Genomic DNA, 18990 nt, shown 5'->3' on the forward strand with positions numbered 1-18990 from the left:
CTAGTCTTGACGCTGCCATCAGTTAGTCTCTGATTATAAGCATATCACTCACTACTCTGTGGAAACTTCACAAAACTATTCTGGTCCTGTCTCCTGCTCCTCCCCTCCTTGCTTACATCACACCAACCTCACTGGCTCGATGCTCTCCTGGAAAATGCAGGGACTCTCTTTTCATTGGGTTTTTGCCTGTTGGCTATTCCTTACACCATAGAAGTCAAAGTGACTAAATTTACTTACCTTCCTGGCTCAGTATCACCTCCAGTGAGGCCCCCCGATCTTCCTACTTTAAATTGGAGCTGGCCTTCCCAGTCAACCCTGCATTCCTAATAGCCCTTTCTGGCCATGTCACTGAGCTCTGATTTAGCTACCTATGTCCTTTCTTCATCAAAAGGAGTAAAAATCTCACCTGATATTACTCTGGCTCTAGGAAAGAGTTTGAATTCATCCACTTGCCATTTCCTTCACAATGTAAATTAAGCAAAAATAGTTACATAGTTGTTTAAAATGGGTTTGTACTTCTGTAGGTATTTCTAAGAGATTATTCTTCAGACCCAGCTGAAGATGATGATTCCATTAAGTATATGGGATACTGTCCTCAAATAAACCCGCTGTGGCCAGATATTACATTGCAGGAACATTTTGAAATTTATGGAGCTGTGAAAGGAATGAGTGCAGATGACATGAAAGAAGTCATATATCGGTAAAATTTAGAACCATTTTGTTATCTGGAGAAAGGTTTACATTTCATGTTTTTAAAATTTCGTAACAGGCATTTCTGTGGGTCATAATTTTCATAGAAAATGGTCGTTACTTTTGTGTATATTCTTTACCATATTACAATAGCTATGAAAATAAAAAGGCAGTTTCTCTATTTCTAATTACAGAATAGATATGCTTATAAATGTCATGACACTTATTTTAATTTAAAGTGAATCTTTTTATCAAGGTATTAATTTGTTTAAAATGATGTAAATTGGAGGTCTAATTATAGTTAGCTTCAACTGAGTGTTCTAGAAAAGAAGAATGTCAGTGATCACAAACAATAAGTGCTAATATACTGGTTTTGTATTATCTGTTTTGCAGAATAACAAATGCACTTGATTTAAAGGAACATCTTCAGAAAACTATAAAGAAACTACCTGCAGGAATTAAGCGAAAGGTACTTTTATTAAAAAAACAAATATGTGTATGTTTTATTCAAAGTTTAGTGCCTGATACTAAACCATTGATAGAATTCCTTATAGTGAAGCCTTATTAGTTCTCTGTCCTCTTGTTTTCTTTCCGTCTAGTTGTGTTTTGCTCTAAGTATGCTGGGGAATCCTCAGATTACTTTGTTAGATGAACCATCTACAGGTATGGATCCTAAAGCCAAACAGCACATGTGGTGAGTATGACGTTAAAGACACTTTTGAGACACATTATACTATATCATACTTCAGAATAAAAGAATATTTTATTAAAACTAATGGTTTTGTAGTAGCTGTATTTACATACTGATTTAAAATCCAACACAAATGATTAAATAGTAATTAAAAACTAAATATTTTGATTTCTAGAGAATCCTTTAAACTTTATTATATTTTTCATGAAGTAATAATAATATTTTGTATATTCCAAAACAAAAATGGGTGTATGGGTAATTATTAAAATAAAGAGTACTTCTGTCTGAATAGTTTTAAAAAAGTTTTTTCCTAGTTACTTAACGTATAAATTATATGTTATATATAATTATATATATATTGTATATTATATATATAACTCTTTCTCATAATAATACTGACTTGAATTTATGTTGGAACTCTTTCTAGAAATGCACAGTGCTAATTAGTTGACCGACTCTTTGAGCCTAGATTTCCATGTCTATACAATGTAAGATTGGGTTTAGATGCATGTTAAGATTTCCCTCTGATTCTCTGGCTGTTTTTGTTGCAACATAAAATGGCATCAATTTTTATAATTTGTTTTTTGACACATAGAAACATTTAAAATCACGGAATTTCTGACTGTTTGACGAGCTTTCAAAAATAAGGGAAAATAAATTAGAAAAATCATAGTTGGACAGAACATAACTATAGCAATTGATATTTGATCAATTTTAATTAACCTAATCAACCAAATAATTGGATTTTTAAAAACCCAGGTATTTTCATTAGCATTCAGATGCTTTCTTCTCTCTTTATTCTATTTATGTTTTGTAGGCGAGCAATTCGAACTGCATTTAAAAACAAAAAACGGTCTGCTATTCTGACCACTCATTATATGGAGGAGGCGGAGGCTGTCTGTGACCGAGTGGCTATCATGGTATCTGGGCAGTTAAGGTAGATGTCTGAACAATGTACCTTTTGGGGATGCATGTGAGGAGGTGAATTAAGAGTGTCATCATTTCAAAACTTATAATACATTAATTTGAATGTTAAAAATAATGTTTCCATGGTTGAATTTTTGAATCACTTACCCTTCTATGGGATTACTTGGAAATATGTTAATTTTTTCAAAAAAGTGGCTAGCTGCATTTGGAATTGGCTTAATTATTCCACAACTTGTTATTTTCAGGCATGATATTTGTTATTTGTTTATTTGGTTTTTTTTATTTGAGTTCATAATAGTTTGCATCACTGTGAAATTTCAGTTCTAAGTTATTTCTTGTCTGTCACCACATAGGTGCTTCCCTTTACCCCCTGTGCCAACCCCCCCCACCCCCATTTTCCTGGTAACCCCTGTTTTCTTTGTCCATGTGCTCATTTATATTTCCACATATGAGTGAAATCATTTGATGTTTGTCATTCTCAGTCTGGCTTACTTCACTAAGCATAATTCCCTCCAGGTCTTTCCATGTTATTGCAAATGGGATGAATTCGTCTTTTTTTCTGGCTGAGTAATATTCCATTGTGTATATATACCACATCTTCTTTATCCAATCATCAGTTGTTGGGCACTCAGATAGTTTCCACATCTTGGCTATTGCGAATAATGCTGCAGGGAACATAGGGATACATATGTTATTTTGGATTGTTGATTTCAAGTTGTTTGGGTAGAGACCAAGTAGTGGGATAGGTGGGTCATAAGGTAGTTCTATTTTTAGTTTTTTGGGGAATCTCCATACTGTTTTCCATAGTGGCTGCACCAGTTTGCATTCCCACCAACAGTGCATGAGGGTTCCCTTCTCTCCACACCCTCTCCAACATTTGTTATTTTTAGTCTTAGTGATTATAGCCATTTTAACAGGTGTAAGGTGTTATCTTAGTGTAGTTTTGATTTGCATTTCCCTGATGATTAGTAATGTTGAACATCTTTTCATGTGTTTATTGGCCATCTGTATATCTTCTTTGGAAAAATGTCTGTTTTTATCCTCTGCCCATTATTTGATCGGGCTGTTTGTTTTTTTGTTGTTCAGTTGTGTGAGTTCCTTATATATTATGGAGATTAACCCCTTATCGGATACATGATTTGCAAAAATTTTCTCCCAATTGGTGAGTTGTCTTTTAGTTTTGATCCTAGTTTCTTTTGCCTTGCAGAAGCTCTTTAGTCTGACGAATTCTCACTTCTTTATTTTTTCTTTTGTTTCCCTTGTCTGAGAAGACACGGTATTCGAAAAGATCCTTTTAAGTTCAGTGTCAGAGAGTGTACTACCTGTATTATCTTCCAGGAGTTTTATGGTTTCAGGTCTTCAAGTCTTTGATCGGTTTTGAGGTTTTGTGTATGGCGTGAGATAATGGTCTGCTTTCATTCTTTTGCATGTGGCTGTCCAGTTTTCCCAACATCATTTATTGAAGAGACTGTCTTTTCTCTATTGTATGTTCTTGGTACCTTTGTTGAAGATTAGCTGTCCATACATGTGCGGTTTTATTTCTGGGCTTTCAGTTCTGTTTCATGGATCTGTTTGCCTATTTTTGTACCAGTACCATGCTATTTTGATCACTATGGCTTTGTAGTACACTTTGAAGTCAGGGATTGTGATCCCTCCAGCTTTGTTCTTTTTTCTCAGTATTGCTTTAGCAATTCGAGGTCTTTGGTTGCCCCATATGAATTTTAGGATTCTTTGCTCTGTTTCCACAAAGAATGTCATTGGGATTCTGATTGGTATTGCATTGAATCTGTAGAATGTTTTGGGTAGTATGGACATTTTAACTGTGTTTATTCTTCCAATCCATGTGTATGGAATCTTTTTCCATCTCTTTATGTTATTATCTATGTCTTTCAATAATGTCTTATAGTTTTCATTGTATAAGTCCTTCGCCTCCTTAGTTAAATTTATTCCTAGGTACTTTAGTCTTTTTTCTGTGATTGTAAGTGGAATTGTGTTCTTAAGTTCTCTTTCTGTAAGTTCGTTATTAGAGTACAGAAATGCAACTGATTTTGCAAGTTGATTTTGTACCCTGCAACTTTACTGTAGTTGTTAATTATTTCTAATAGTTTTCTGATGGATTCTTTAGGGTTTTCTATATATAAGATCATGTCGGCTGCAAACAGTGAGAGTTTCTCTTCTTCATTCCTTATTTGGATTCCTTTTATTCCTTTCTCTTGCCTAATTGCTCTGGCCAAAACCTCCAGTACTGTGTTGAATAAGAGTGGTGATAGTGAGCATCCTTGTCTTGTTCCTGTTCTCAGAGGGATGGTGTTCTTTTTCTCCCCATTGAGTATGATGTTGGTTGTGGGTTTGTCATCTATGGCCTTTATTGTGTTGAGGTAATTTCCTTCTATCTCCATTTTGTTAAGTGTTTTTATCATAAATGGCTGTTGGATCTTGTGAAATGCTTTCTCTGCATCTATTTAGATAATCATGTGGTTTTTGTTCCTCATTTTTGTTAGTGTGGTGCATCACATTGATTGATTTGTGGATGTTGAACTATCCCTGTGTCCCTGGAATAAATCCCACTTGATCATGATGCATGATCTTTTTTGATGTATTGCTGTATTCGGGTTGCCAATATTTTGTGGAGGATTTTTTCATCTATATTCATCAGCGATATTGGCCTGTAGTTTTCCTTTTTTCTGTTGTTCTTGTCAGGCTTCGGTATCAGAGTGATGTTGGCCTCATAGAATGTGTTAGGAAGTGTTGCATCTTCCCTAATTTTTTGGAATAACTTGAGAAGGATACGTGTTAAATCCTCTCTGAAAGCTTGGTAGAATTCCCCAGGGAAGCCGTCTGGTCCTGGGCTTTTATTCTTTGGGATGCTTTTGATTACTGTTTCAATCTCTTTACGTGTGATTGGTCTATTCAGATTCTCTATTTCTTCTTGATTCAGCTTTGGGAGGTTGTAAGAGTCTAAGAATTTATCCATTTCCTCGAGATTGTCCATGTTGTTGGCATATAGTTTTTCATAGTGTTCTCTTATAATCCGTTGTATTTCAGTGGTATCCATTGTTATTTCTCCTCTTTCATTTCTAATTTTATTTATCTGAGCTTTCTCTGTTTTTTTCTTTGTAAGTCTGGCTAGGGGTTTGTTGATTTTGTGTATCTTCTCAAAGAACCAGCTCTTTATTTCATTGATACTTTCTACTGCCTTTTTTGTTTCAATAGCATTTATTTCTGCTCTGATTTTTATTATTTCTCTCCTTCTGCTGACTTTGGGATTTGTTTGTTCTTCTATTTCTAATTCAATTAGGTGTAGTTTGATATTGCTTATTTGTTTTTTTTCTTGTTTGTTAAGGTGAGCCTGTATTGCGATGAATTTTCCTCTTAATATGGCTTTTGCTACATCCCATATGAATTGGTATGGTATGTTTCCATTTTCGTTTCCAGATTTTTTTTATTTCTCCTTTAATTTTTTCAGTGATCCATTGGTTGTTCAATAGCATGTAGTTTAGTCTCACATCTTTGTCCTTTTCTCAGCTTTTTTCTTGTAATTAATTTCTAGCTTTATAGCATTGTGATCAGAAAAGATGCTTGTTATTATTTCAATCTTCTTAAATTTATTGAGGCTTGCCTTGTTTCCCAACACATGGTCTATTCTTGAGAATGTTCTGTGCGCACTTGAAAAGAATGTGTATTCTGCTGTTTTTGGATAGAGTGTTCTATATATGTCTATTAAGTCCATCTGGTCTAGCTTTTCATTTAATTCCAGTTTCCTTGTTGATTTTCTGTCTGGATGATCTATCCATTGATGTGAGTGGAGTGTTGAGGTCCCCTACTATTATTGTGTTATTGTTAATGTCTTCTTTTAGGTTTGTTAATAGTTGCTTTATTTACTCTGGTGCTCCTGTCTTGGGTGCATAGATATTTATAAGTGTTATTTCTTCTTGATGGAATGTCCCTTTGATCATTATATACTGCCCCTCTTTGTCTCTCCTTACCTGTCTTATCTTCAAGTCTACTTTGTCTCATATAAGTATTGTAACACCTGTTTTCTTTTGTTTGCCGTTAGTATCATCTTCCATCCCTTCACTCTGAGCCTTTGTTTGTCAATGGAGCTGAGATGTGTTTCCTGGAGGCAGCATATTGTTGAGTCTTGTTCTTTAATCCATCTCGCCACTCTGTGTCTTTTTATTGGAGCTTTCAATCCATTTAAGTTTAAGGTGATCATTGATATATGAGGGTTTAATATTGCCATTTTACCACTTGTTTTCCTGTTCTCCTGCATTTCCTTTGTTTCTCGTCCTGTGTATTTTGGTCTACCAATGGAGTTATGTAGCTTTTTATATTGTGTTTCTTTGTTTTCTCCTTATTTATTATTTGTGTCTCTGTTCTGCTTTTTTGTTTAGTGGTTACCCTGAGGTTTGTGTTCAAGATCTCGTGGATAAGCTAGCCCCTTTTCTGATGGCCTCTAATTTCCTTAGACTAAACCAGTTCAGTCCCTTTCCTCTTCCTCTCCTAAGTTGTTTTTCTCACATCTTATTTCATCTTGTGTTATGAGTTTGTGGTTAAAATGACAAGATTATCTTTGTTTTTGGTGTTTTTCTTCCCTTTGTCTTTAATGCTATATTTGAGTATTTGCTATCTTGCTCTGATTCTGTCTACCTGTTTAACTCCTTACTCTGTGCTTTGTAACCCCTTTCTCCCTTTTTTTTTCAGGTATGAGGGCCTTCTTGAGGATATCTTGTGAGGGGGTGGGTCTCGTGGCTATGAACTCCCTTAGCTTATGTTTGTCTGGGAAAGTTTTTATTTCTCCATCATATCTGAAGGATATTTTCACTGGATACGGTATTCTTGCCTGAAAGTTTTTGTCCTTCAATGATTTGCATGTCATTCCAGTCTCTCCTAGCCTGTAAGGTTTCTGCAGAGAAATCCCCTGAAAGTCTGATGGAAGTTGCTTTGTAGGTTATTTTTGACTGCCTTCCTGCCTTAAGTATTCTTTCTTTGTCATTCAGTTTTGCCAGTTTCTCAACTATATGCCTTGCAGTAGGTCTTTTTACATTGACATATTTAGGAGATCTGGCAGCTTCTTCCACATGGATTTCCTTCCCAAGGTTTGGGAAGTTCTCTGCTATTATGTCTTTTTTTTACAAGCTTTTTATTCCATTCTCCTTCTCGTCTCCTTTTGAATACCTGTAATTCTTATGTTGCATTTCCTAATTGAGTCACATATTTCTCGAAGGCTTTCTTCATTTCTTTTCAGTCTTAGTTCTCTCTCTTCCTCTATCTGGAGCATTTCAACATGTCTATCTTCGATTATGCCCATACGCTCTTCTATGTTGTCTGCTGAAGCATCCAGATAATCCATATTTTGTTTTATTTCTTCCATTGTGTTTTTCATCTCTAATATTTCAGATTGATTCTTACTTATAGTTTCAATCTCTTTTGTGAAGTAGCTCCTGAACTCACTGAATTGTTTCCCTACATTCTCTTTTACCTTGTTGAGTTTTTTGATGATAGCTATTTTGAGTTCTTCGTATTTCTGCATTCTCAGGACTGATTTCTGGGTACTTGTCATTTTCTCTCTGGTCTGGAGATCTAATATAATGTTTGATATTGCTAGAGGGAGTGGCTCTGTTCTTTTGCATCCTGGCATCATTTGGTTGCAGTTACCACCTATCGCCCCTGAGTAGGGGTCAAGAGCCACGTATTCTGAGCCCTGTGCCTTCAGCTGAAATCCCAGGGTCTGGAGCCATGCTGAATGGGTGGGGGTGAGGGGTGCTTTCTCCTGCGTGGTTTCAAAGTTTTCTCCTTCTGCTCTTGCTGACTGCTCTCCTGGGGTGTTGGCTTGATAAGGTCACCACCCATGAAAGCTTTCACCCTGGTAAAGGGCTTCCCTCTAGGCTGCAAGGGCCCTTGGGAGTCCTCGATGTTCCCTTGAACAAACGTCCCCTCCCCTGTTCCTTCCCTCTCGGAGGCCTCCCACGGTCCCGGATCGCAGTCTTTAAGGGGAGGGAATGAAGATTTCTCTTACCCCATTCCACCTCCTCCGAGGGGGGCTCCACTCTCTCTGCCCTCCATCATATGGCTGCATGGATCTCTCCAATGTTTTTTGTGCTGTGATTGGATGTCCTCTGTTGGATTATGGATTTTTTTTGTTTTATATTGGAGGGGAACGATTTCTGAGAGACCTCACTCCACCATGATGCTGACGTCACTCCTCAGTGTTTGTTTTTAAAAATTGCTAGGCATTATATTAGATTACAGCCCAAAGTATAAAATAAATATACGTAAGTTCATACTTATGCAAATAAATGACTGAATAAATAAATGTGAAAGAAGAGGCAAATCTTCCTTACAGAAGGATTTCAACTAATGTATGTAGATACTACCCCTCTAGTAGGAGGGGAAATTTAATCCCCTACTTCTCAAGTAAAGTCTGGACTTAGCCAGTCTCTTCTAATGCACGGAAAGGGGAAAGTAGTAACTTTATAGTACAGAAACCTGACAGATACTACCTTAACAAAGCAATGTCATCTTCTGCCTGATATGAGGTGATAAGAAAAGTACTTCAGCTCTGTTTTATTTTCTCCAAAAACCCATAACCCCAGTCTAATCATGAGAAAAAACAGACTACTCCAAATTGAGGGACATTCTACCAAAACACTTGACCAGTTCTTCTCAAAGCTGTCAAAGTCATAAAAGGAAAGACTAAGAAACTGTCACAGACCAGTGGAGACTAAGAGATATGACAACTAAGTGCAACGTGGTATCCTGGATAGATCCTGGAACAGAAAAAGGACATGGGTGGAAAACTGGTGAAATCCAAATAAAGTCAAATAAAGTTAATAGTAATACATCGTTGGTTTCTTAATTTTGACAAATGAGCCATGGTAATATATGATGATAAATATTAGGGAAACTGAAACTGGGTGAGGGGTGTATGGAGACTCTCTGTATTATATTTGCAACTTGTCTGTCTATAAATTTGAAAGTATTCCATCATAAACATTTTATTTAAATCATTCTTTAAGTGAGGCATCATCCTTTGGAACTGTCAACTCATTTTGTATCTGAGTTTTCTTTTAAAAATCATGACAGATGTATTGGGACAGTCCAACACCTGAAGAGCAAATTTGGAAAAGGCTACTTTTTGGAAATTAAATTAAAGGACTGGATAGAAAATCTAGAAGTAGACCGACTCCAAAGAGAAATTCAGTATATTTTCCCAAATGCGAGCCGTCAGGAAAGGTAAAGATTTAAAAAATGGAGTTATATTTCTTTGTATAGTAATAATCATGAAAATTGGTTATTGTATTAAGGATTAGGAAAAAATAGTCTGTATTATTGCCAATATTGGACTAACATAGTCTCATGACTGGAGTTTGATATCTAATTTAGTGTTAGATCTTTCAAGGTTTGATAGTATTTAAACTTTTAAAAATTCTTACTTAGTAGTAATGAGAGTTACTTTATTGTACATGGAAATATTTTAAGATTTCAACAATTAATTTTTATCTAATTAAGTATCAAAGTAAGTTATTGGGGTTTAATTCTGAGCTTTAAAAATTTTGAACTTTACCTTTAGAACACAGTAGTAGTTATTTGTAATTTTCCTATATTTTATCCTATTTTTGTTTTCAGTTTTTCTTCTATTTTGGCTTATAAAATTCCTAAGGAAGATGTTCAGTCCCTTTCACAGTCGTTTTCTAAGCTAGAAGAAGGTAAGTAATATTTGAAAACATTGTAAGGTGGCTTTCAAATTATACCAGAATTTTATTTAAAAAGTCTCGAAGTTCGTATTATAGAAACTATGGTAAATAAGTTTAATCTAAGATGTAGGTGAGTACTAATATGTAGGTATTTGGTAATCAACTATATTGTAGTATAAACCTTTTCTTGTCTTTAATAGACATCACCACAGTTTTTCACCTGAGAAAGTTCAGCTTAATTAGTCCTCGCTGATTCAGTCCAGAAGTGGGAGCACTGAGTTTCTGGAATCCTTGCTTCATATTGGGACACAGAAATAGCAATGGTAGTAAGACTCCCGTGGCAGCAGGAGAGAGGAGAGACTTCATAGTGTGGGAGGGTGGGCGTTCCTAAAAGCTTTAAAGAAGTTTATCAAATCATGGCATTTTTAAAATAAATGGTAGTACAATAAAGATATACTGGTACCATAAAGAGAGGTAAGCTCCTGGGTGGGGCAAGTATTCATATATTGGTTATTTTGTGGCTTCTATAAACTATGAAACAACCTATATTTCCTGATGCTTTCTTTATGATTAAAGACAACACCTGAACTACTTAAGGAGAATTAAAGGAATGACTAGAAACCCAGAAAATTTGATACATTAGATTAGATTGCAAAAGGATTTGAAATAAATATAAAAAAGTATATGGACACAAGAACAGAGTCCAGAATATAGTTCAAGAAATCAAGAATAGGGAGGCTGGCCCCATGGCCGAGTGGTTAAAGTTCTGTGCGCTCTACTTCGGTCGCCCAGGTTCATGGGTTAGGATCCTGGGTGTGGACCTCCTGCACTCATCAGCCATGCTGTGGAGGCATCCCACATACAAAGTGGAGGAAGATTGGCACAGATGTCAGCTCAGGGCAAATCTTCCTCACCAAAACAAAACAAATTCAAGAACAGGCTGTATTGGAATTGGGGAATAGGAGATACCAGGGATTAAAAGAAATCATGAAGAAATGAATCATGAGGAAGGATATAGAGGAGGGTAAAGAGGAGGTGCTTGGTAAAGGTGAAATAAGGCAAGTGCATTAAATATGTAGTGCTTAGGACTACAGAGGAACTGTGCAGGGAGGGGAGAGAAAGGAAGCAAGATAGAGGAAAATAACGTGTTTCAAATTTAATTGATTATAGAGATTTTTCTTAAAAAAACAGATTGTTGGCCACTTGGTTACTGCCATTTTTATTCTTTAAAAATATTAATAAGTAAAATATTGTTTTCATGTTTTAATAGCTAAACATACTTTTGCCATTGAAGAATATAGCTTTTCTCAAGCAACATTGGAACAGGTACTATAATGTTAAATTTTTAAAAGTTCTTTTATTGAAAAAAGTACCCAATATTTAATTATTTAGATTTATATTGGAGAGGGAGTTTGTGAACCAAAGACAAATTGTTATAGAATATTCTTCAACTTTGTATAATTTTAAACAACTTTAGGTTCTTCATTTATTTTGAGTAGCTCAATTTTTTTCATTTTAGTGAAGAAAATAGATCATGATGATGGTATTTTATATTAGCATATCTGAAATTACATTGCTTAATATTTATAAATTATTTTTTATAACTGCTGCTTACGTATATTAATCAGAAAACAAGTAATCTATTAATTCTTTAAATTAACTATTCGTCTTTGTATGTGATTAATGGAGATTATTCTGTTTAAATAATAATAGCAATAAATCTGTTGATACTTGAAGGGTTAATGTAATTAGATATAACATTGTACCATTTCTGATTTAGTTAAAAATTCTTTGAGATAGTTGCGATACAGAATACTGTATTAATTTATTTACTTTCATTTAGGTTTTTGTAGAACTCACCAAAGAACAAGAGGAAGAAGATAATAGTTGTGGAACTTTGAACAGCACACTTTGGTGGGAAAGAACACAGGAAGACAGAGTAGTATTTTGAATTTGTATTGCTTAGTCTGCTTACTGAATTTTTTTTTCCACTTTAACTTTGGTTTAAAAAGTGTATTATTTGATTGGTAACTGAAGAACCACGAAAGCACTTGAGATTTTCCTAAGTTCCTTAATTGAATGCTGTGGCTGTGTGTTTTGCTTTTCTTCAAATAAACCTTATGTATAATTAATTGAAACTGCATGTTTATATTTGAAGTATGTTGAATTGTAGTCTCTGGGTGAAGTTCAATATTTGCTTTTTCACCTTTCAAAAATAGTGCTTCAATTATGATTTAAAAAAATGATAGAATAATTTTATTTTGAACAGTTATCTGTATTGTTTATACCATTTTGTTATGTAAGTATATAATGTCCCAATCTAAATAACTAATATATAAATGGTATGTAGAAGAGAGACATAAATAAAAAGTTTCTTGCTTCTCCTTTTTAATTTCTAAAAGAAACTTTGAATAGAAGTTGGCATCCTGAAAATCTTCAAGCATCAACACTAGTCAGTCTCCGTGCAGATAGAGGTCTGTGGGAAGTGACATCCACTAGGTGGCGCTCATCACCCGCAGTCAATGAAAGGAGACCTTGTTCATCAGGTGATTGTAGACATAGATAACTTAGGTATTTGAAGTCACATTTCTTTTGCTTACAGTAAAATTAAGAGGTGTTTTAATTATTATAATTACAGGAAGACTATGTCTAGGATCTTCTGTAATAGTCCGATTGTTTGTGGATAGAATGATAGACATCTATAGAGTTGGAAGAATTAGCCATACCTTTTCCTCCACTCCTCCACGGAAGATAGAAATTGCTTTTGTCATCTTCCTTCCTAAAGCACATTTTCTTTTATTCTAGAATGAAATAATCTTTTTGGTAATCGTTTTTATTGGAAAACTTTAGTATTTGACTCTCTCTCTCCTCCAAAGAGTTTTAAGTATATCAGTGTGTAGATTTATTTACTAATTCACCTCAGATTCACTTTGGAATATGTTGGGATGTAAGTAAACTTTTGGGGGTTAACTTAAGGATTTGAAGTAAACTATGCTTAATTCTCTTTAATAAGAAACCATAATTTCACCCTGTAAAATTATATTTCAACCAGATGAATGAAAGTATTAACTTTACAAAAACAAATGTGTTAGGATTGTGATGGAGTCTTAAAAACAACAGCAGCAACATAAGAATTTGGTACTGAGTTACTTTAAAAAGCCAAACCCTTTAATGAAGTCATTAGCTATTTAACTTAGGTAAAACTTGATAAGCTTTTAGCTCTCCTGTGTGATAAGACATCTGTGATTTTAGGCTCTAGTGGCTGATTTAAGCGGTGATCTCTTCTCAGTCTTGGTACAAGGTACATGAGTGGTATTTTCTCCATTGCTTTGGCAAGTGCCGTACACGAGCCTGAAGAACCTGCTGTACCAGCTGTCTCACAGGTCTTCTAACTAACCTAAAGGAGCTGCCTTACAGTCTCGGCTTGCATTTTACAACTTACAGCTAGGTTATTTCTCCTTGGAAGATTTAGTTGGCACTAGTTTTTAATCTTTTATTATCAAATGACTTGCCTCATGATACCAAGCTTTTGGATTCTTCACCTGAGAAATCTCACTGTTACATCTTTAGTAAAAGTTGTAACTTTACTCAACTTTAGTTCTGCATGATGAATACAATTCAAGACAAATTTGAAAGAAAATCTTTACCTTTGAAGATAAATTAATCAATAGCATGTTGTATTTTCTAAGCAAATCAATGCTAAATGGTGCCGTAAATTTAAAGAGATATCTTTTAGTATCTAATATTCGTATAAATACCCGGGGGCTTCTCTTTTGGGATGTGTTTTTGTGGCTATATATTACCTTGAACACTTGAACTCAGTGTAAGAAACTTCTAGGGGAGTCACTGAAAAGGTGGTTTTTCAGAAGCTGACCATACTGAGAAAGATGGATTGTGTTAAAATAGAGCATGACGAACAGGGCGTTACCTGCTTTTGCACATTGAGCTGGTCCCCTTCACTTTACATCTGTGAATGTGTCATCAATGCAACGGAAAATTTTTTTCCTGCAGAGTGAAAGTTGAGATTATGCTGACTAGTCATAACCATGTTCCTATCCGTTATATCCATTCAGTCACTTTACTATTATTGTCCTTTTGTAAGCACTTGTAAAAAAAGACATTTGAATTAATTTTTTTTTAGTTTTTACATACTTAGAGTGAATATATTTTGGTCATGAATTATTTGTAGAAATGTTCTATTCCCTTTTTCCAGTAATAAAATCTTTCCAATTCAGAAGCATAATTTAACTAGGAAAACAAGGCTAAATAAGATGGAAGAAAAGGAGACAGAAAGTCAAATGTGAAGTTTATCTTTATTTACAGTATACAGTTCATGTTTTTGAATATGTATCACTTTATTTCAAAATGTCTTAAATTACTGGTCTCAAAATCTTTTTTCTTTACTAATGCAAGTAAATATAAATACATATATTAGGCAAAAGTTGGAAAAAAACCAGCATCACCTAGCTTATATTTTCCATCCATGATCAAATGTTGAAGTTAGAGTAAAGGCTGGACTTCACTGAGTGATGTGGTTGTTGACTAGTAAGGCAAACATCCTTCTACAGCGGTTAAGACCTGAGCAACCGGTAACAGTGAAAAGCAGGATGAGTGTACTTTACATTTTGCTTAATGGACTCTTAATTTTTTTCCAGTTTGTTTTTAGTAAAAGGCTGAGTAGGTTTTCTTTAAAAGCATTTTTTCCTTTAAACTGGCACAAACTATCTTAAATCAGTATTTTTATTTTCATCCTTAAAATGTTGTTAGGGTAGTTTAATTCAACAGACATTGTAGTGACTGTGTTTCAAGCGGTGGGTTCTTTGGGTAGAAAGATGACTATCAGTTTTGGCCCTGTGAGATCTTACAGTCTAGGAGGAGGAAGAGAGGTACTTATGTAACTAACTATAATATCATCTGACCAATGCCTTGCTAGTGGTACTATCACTATTTCATTGGAGCACAATTAAGTCTACTTAGGGTAAGTGTTGTCATTGTTTTATTGCTGTTCTGTTGGTCACACAACATTTCATTCTGATTGTACTCTGAATTTGATGAAACACCATACTGTATTTTCATGTAACAAAAATAGGCATTAATTTTTGAAAAATAGAAATGCTTTTATCCTTAATATATTTTTAATATTGCTAACGTTGATTTTTCATTTTCTTTTTTGAAAGAACATAGTATATAAAATGAAAGAATTTATTCTCAGGTGAATAATTTTTATATCAGCTATTCTTACAAGGTAAAAGTTTACTTATTTTTTATTCATAATGTGTTACATGTAAGTAATTCTCAATTCTGCCCTTTAAGAAAAATAAATATGATTATATTATTAATAATAAGCTTTAAGAACTGAAAATGTAAGACAACTCTTCATTTTATATAAAGAAATGGATTCTTTGTTATTTAGTATTGCTAAATGAATAATGAGTGGCTCATATTAAAAATGAAGAAAAAAACCTGGCATGGTAATTGTTAGTAATTTTTTGAAGTATTTCAGGGGAGTTTTCAAGTACAGAAGGAACATTGACAGTTACTTGTGTTTTAATTCTCAGTCATATTTTAAACAAACTAGATATGCTTGTAGATCCTTTTGTCTTGAGTCTATTTTGTGAAAATATAAAGCAATCAGTTTCACTTATATTTTATTACATTTCACAGATTAAATTATTCCCAAATATTTAATACTACTTAAATATTTATCACTTTCCTTAGAATTTTTGAATAAATTTGATTCTCTCAAACACTCAGGCAAGATTTTAAATTTAATGAACAAATTCTTCCTAAGCACCTAAGCAACTCTTGTAAATCTAATTAATCACTTTTTTTAATTAAGTAAATCAACTTCTTAATAATTTCAACCTCGTTAAAAATAGAGAACATTCACAAAACTACATAATCACAAGGCTTCCTACCATACTTAGGTAAGTACAGGATTCCAAAAAAGTATCAATACAATAATTTGAAGTCATTTTTTTTTGCCATGTCTACACACAGACCTTCCCAGGGCTACTCATTTACCAATAAGGGCCATCTCAGGTCACGAAAGTTTACACCTTGATAACTTGACTGGGAGACGGGTGCTGGTTAGGTTGCTCAGTTAATGATTGGAACTGATCAAGGGCTCTCTGTAAAGGAAACTAAATGCTCATAAAAGCAGACTACCTGGATCTGCCTTCAAAGAGTAAGCTGGCAACTGTGTAGGTGGCTCTTCTTTTAGGTTCAAGCTTTGACCTTTTGAGTTTTTTTAGCTGTGACTTTAACTAAGTTTCAGGTTTTTGCAAAACAGTATTTTTCCCTAAGACAAGCTATCACTTAAGTTTTATTGTTAGGTTTCATCTAAATTCTTGATAACAGGATTTTCCAGGTTCTATGCTGTGACTAGCTAAATGAATTCCTTGCTTGGGTTGCAATTTTATTTCCCTTTGTGTTTTGTAATTCTTATATGTATCATTAACCACAATACTGTGATCATTTAACTAACAGAATGATATCATCAGTGTTTTGGATCACCTTATCTAATTCCTATTTATTAATGTAATGTCTTTGTCACATAGTTGTAGGAAAAGATACTGAATGCTGATTCTCTTGTTTATGTATTGGCTAGTAATTTCTTGGCCAACTTATGCTATTGATGTTATTATGTAATTATTATATAGTTGTATTTTTTTTCTGTTGACTGCGTTCAAACACACATCAACAGTATGTGAAATGAGTTTATGATTGAGATCAAAACTATTGGTCAAGCTTTACAAATTGGTAAACCCTAAACTCTGTCGTATTTCTTAATTTTTCAAGATATTTTCTTTTTGCTTTAATTTTTTAATGAACAGGTAATACATGCAACACAGTTCAGAATTTGAAAGTAGAAAGTAGAGTGAAAACTAAGTCATCCTGCTCTCTGGCACTGCAAGAAAATAATAAATCTTCCCATACAGTAAAAAATGGAAATTCTGGTCTTCAAATATATGCACATGCAACTTTTATTCAGCTTGTTAAAGAAATACAACTTAAAAGGGGTGACTAACCACTCAGTATGTATGCTTTAGAATCTGTCTTCCCCAAATCAAGGCCCTAGGTAGTCCTTGAGAACCATCCATGATAGTGTCCAAAATCTGTAAAGTTTATGCAAAGATTGTGTTTCCATATCATGTGTGTGTTCACAAGCATTTTATTGCATGCCTATTACGAATCAAGCACTTTTGTAAACACTGGGATACACTATTGAAGCAATAAACAAAAATCTTTGCCCTTGCTGAACTTTTATTATAGTAGGGTGAGACAGACTACTAAAAAATGTATAATGTGTTAGATGGTGAAAAATGGAGATAAGGAAGATTGGAACCAGAGTGGGTGTTGAAGGTGAGACCACACTGAGATGGTAACACCACACTAAGAAGGTGAGCTGGTGAAAAAGTATTGAAGACAGAAGGAACAGCAAGTACAAAGGCCCTGAGGCAGTGTGTATAGCATATTTGAGAGAGAGAGAGAGGCAAGACTAGTGAGGCTCGACTGGACTAATCAAGGGGGACACTAGTGGAAGGTAGGATCAGAGAGATGGCAAAGGGGCCATTAGGAGCATTGTATGGACTTTGAGATCAGAAGTCTCTAGAGGGTTTTGAGTGGAGGAGTGACATAATCTGACATTTGAACAGGAACAATTTAGCTGTTGTGTTGTAAGTGCTAAAAAGCTGTGGTACATGGTGGAAGAAGGGATGAAAAGACCCCAAATCAGGCACACTTGAGTAGGTATACTATATGGGGCTGGAAAACACAGTAGAGGGTTAAATTCAAAGCTACAAGGAATATACTAGTGAGGGGCACACCCACATCACTCTGAGTTAGTGGTAACCGGCTGTCCATGAGCTGATGGTAAGCAGGCATTACTGTACTGGGCTCACATATGACGAGATCATGACATATGTACATGATATTTATTTCCCAGACCTCTTCCAAAGGGATCTATGACCATTAACTAAGGTAACTATACACTGGGAAAAAGGGAGATGCTCAAACATTTCAACATCTATTGGGCACGGTAAAAGTTGATACTGAGACCCAGAGACCCAAAGCATTATCATGACTCTTCTGTCAGACTGGGGCATTTGAGGGCCAGGTAATAAATAAAATCCTGGAGTAGATGCAGTTCATAATGAGTCTACTTATTTGTACACCCAACTAGTGTTCATGTCTCCAGTCCCTAAATTTATAATTGGAATAGACATACTTGGGAGTTGGCATAATTGCCACATTGTTTCCTTGGCTTGTGGGATAAGAACTATTACAGTGGGTGTATTAGTTTCCTAGGGCTGCCAGATCAGAGTCCCACAATTGAATGGCTTAAAACAATAGGAATTCTCTGTCAGTTTTGGATTCAGAAGTCCAAAATCAAGGTGATGGCAGGGTTGGTTCCTTCTTGTGGGCTCAGAGGGAGAATCAGTTCCATGCCTCTCCTAGCTTCTGGTGGTTGCCAGAAATCCTTGGATTTCCTTAGCTTGCAGCTGTTTAACTCCAGTCTTGTCAGATGGCCACCTTCCTCATAAATCTGTCTTGCTGTCTCTTCTCTACTTCTAAGAACACCAGTTGTTTGGGATTTAGGGCCCAAGCTACCGCAATATGACCTCATCTTAACTAATGACATCTGCAAAGAACCTATTTCTAAATAAAGTCGCACTCTGAGGTTTCAGAAAGGATATGAATTTTGACAGATGTGCAGGGGCACTGTTCAACCTAGTACAGTGGGGGAAGGGCAAAAGGAAGCTTTTAAAACTGTCCTTCCCTCAGCCAAGATAGGAAATAAACACAATATTCTGAGAGAGGGGATGGAGACAACGGAAAAAATCAAAGATGCAAGTGGGAGTGGTCTTTATCATATTCCCATTTTAATATACTAATCTCGCCCCTGCAAAAATCAGACAGATTATGGAGGATGACATTAACCTGCTGCAAATTCAACCAACTAGTAGCTCTTACTTAGCAGCT

General features: G+C 35.0%; 1 protein-coding gene across 10 annotated transcripts in view; it reads left to right on the forward strand.

The window, feature by feature from the left end:
• The window catches only part of ABCA5 (ATP binding cassette subfamily A member 5), a 71676-nt gene extending 59266 nt beyond the window's left edge, over positions 1-12410 (forward strand). For all 10 annotated transcript variants that reach the window (XM_023652135.2, XM_023652140.2, XM_070226975.1 and 7 more), the window contains 8 exons: positions 525-700; positions 1084-1159; positions 1290-1384; positions 2199-2318; positions 9395-9544; positions 9938-10017; positions 11276-11331; positions 11849-12410. In XM_023652135.2, coding sequence (XP_023507903.1) covers positions 525-700; positions 1084-1159; positions 1290-1384; positions 2199-2318; positions 9395-9544; positions 9938-10017; positions 11276-11331; positions 11849-11956 — 861 coding nt within the window. In that variant the 3' untranslated portion in view covers positions 11957-12410. The remainder of the gene's footprint in view (positions 1-524; positions 701-1083; positions 1160-1289; positions 1385-2198; positions 2319-9394; positions 9545-9937; positions 10018-11275; positions 11332-11848) is intronic.
• The last annotated feature ends 6580 nt before the right edge of the window (positions 12411-18990 follow it).

The sequence above is a fragment of the Equus caballus genome, chromosome 11 (genome assembly GCF_041296265.1).
Source record: "Equus caballus isolate H_3958 breed thoroughbred chromosome 11, TB-T2T, whole genome shotgun sequence".
Taxonomy (NCBI): domain Eukaryota; kingdom Metazoa; phylum Chordata; class Mammalia; order Perissodactyla; family Equidae; genus Equus; species Equus caballus.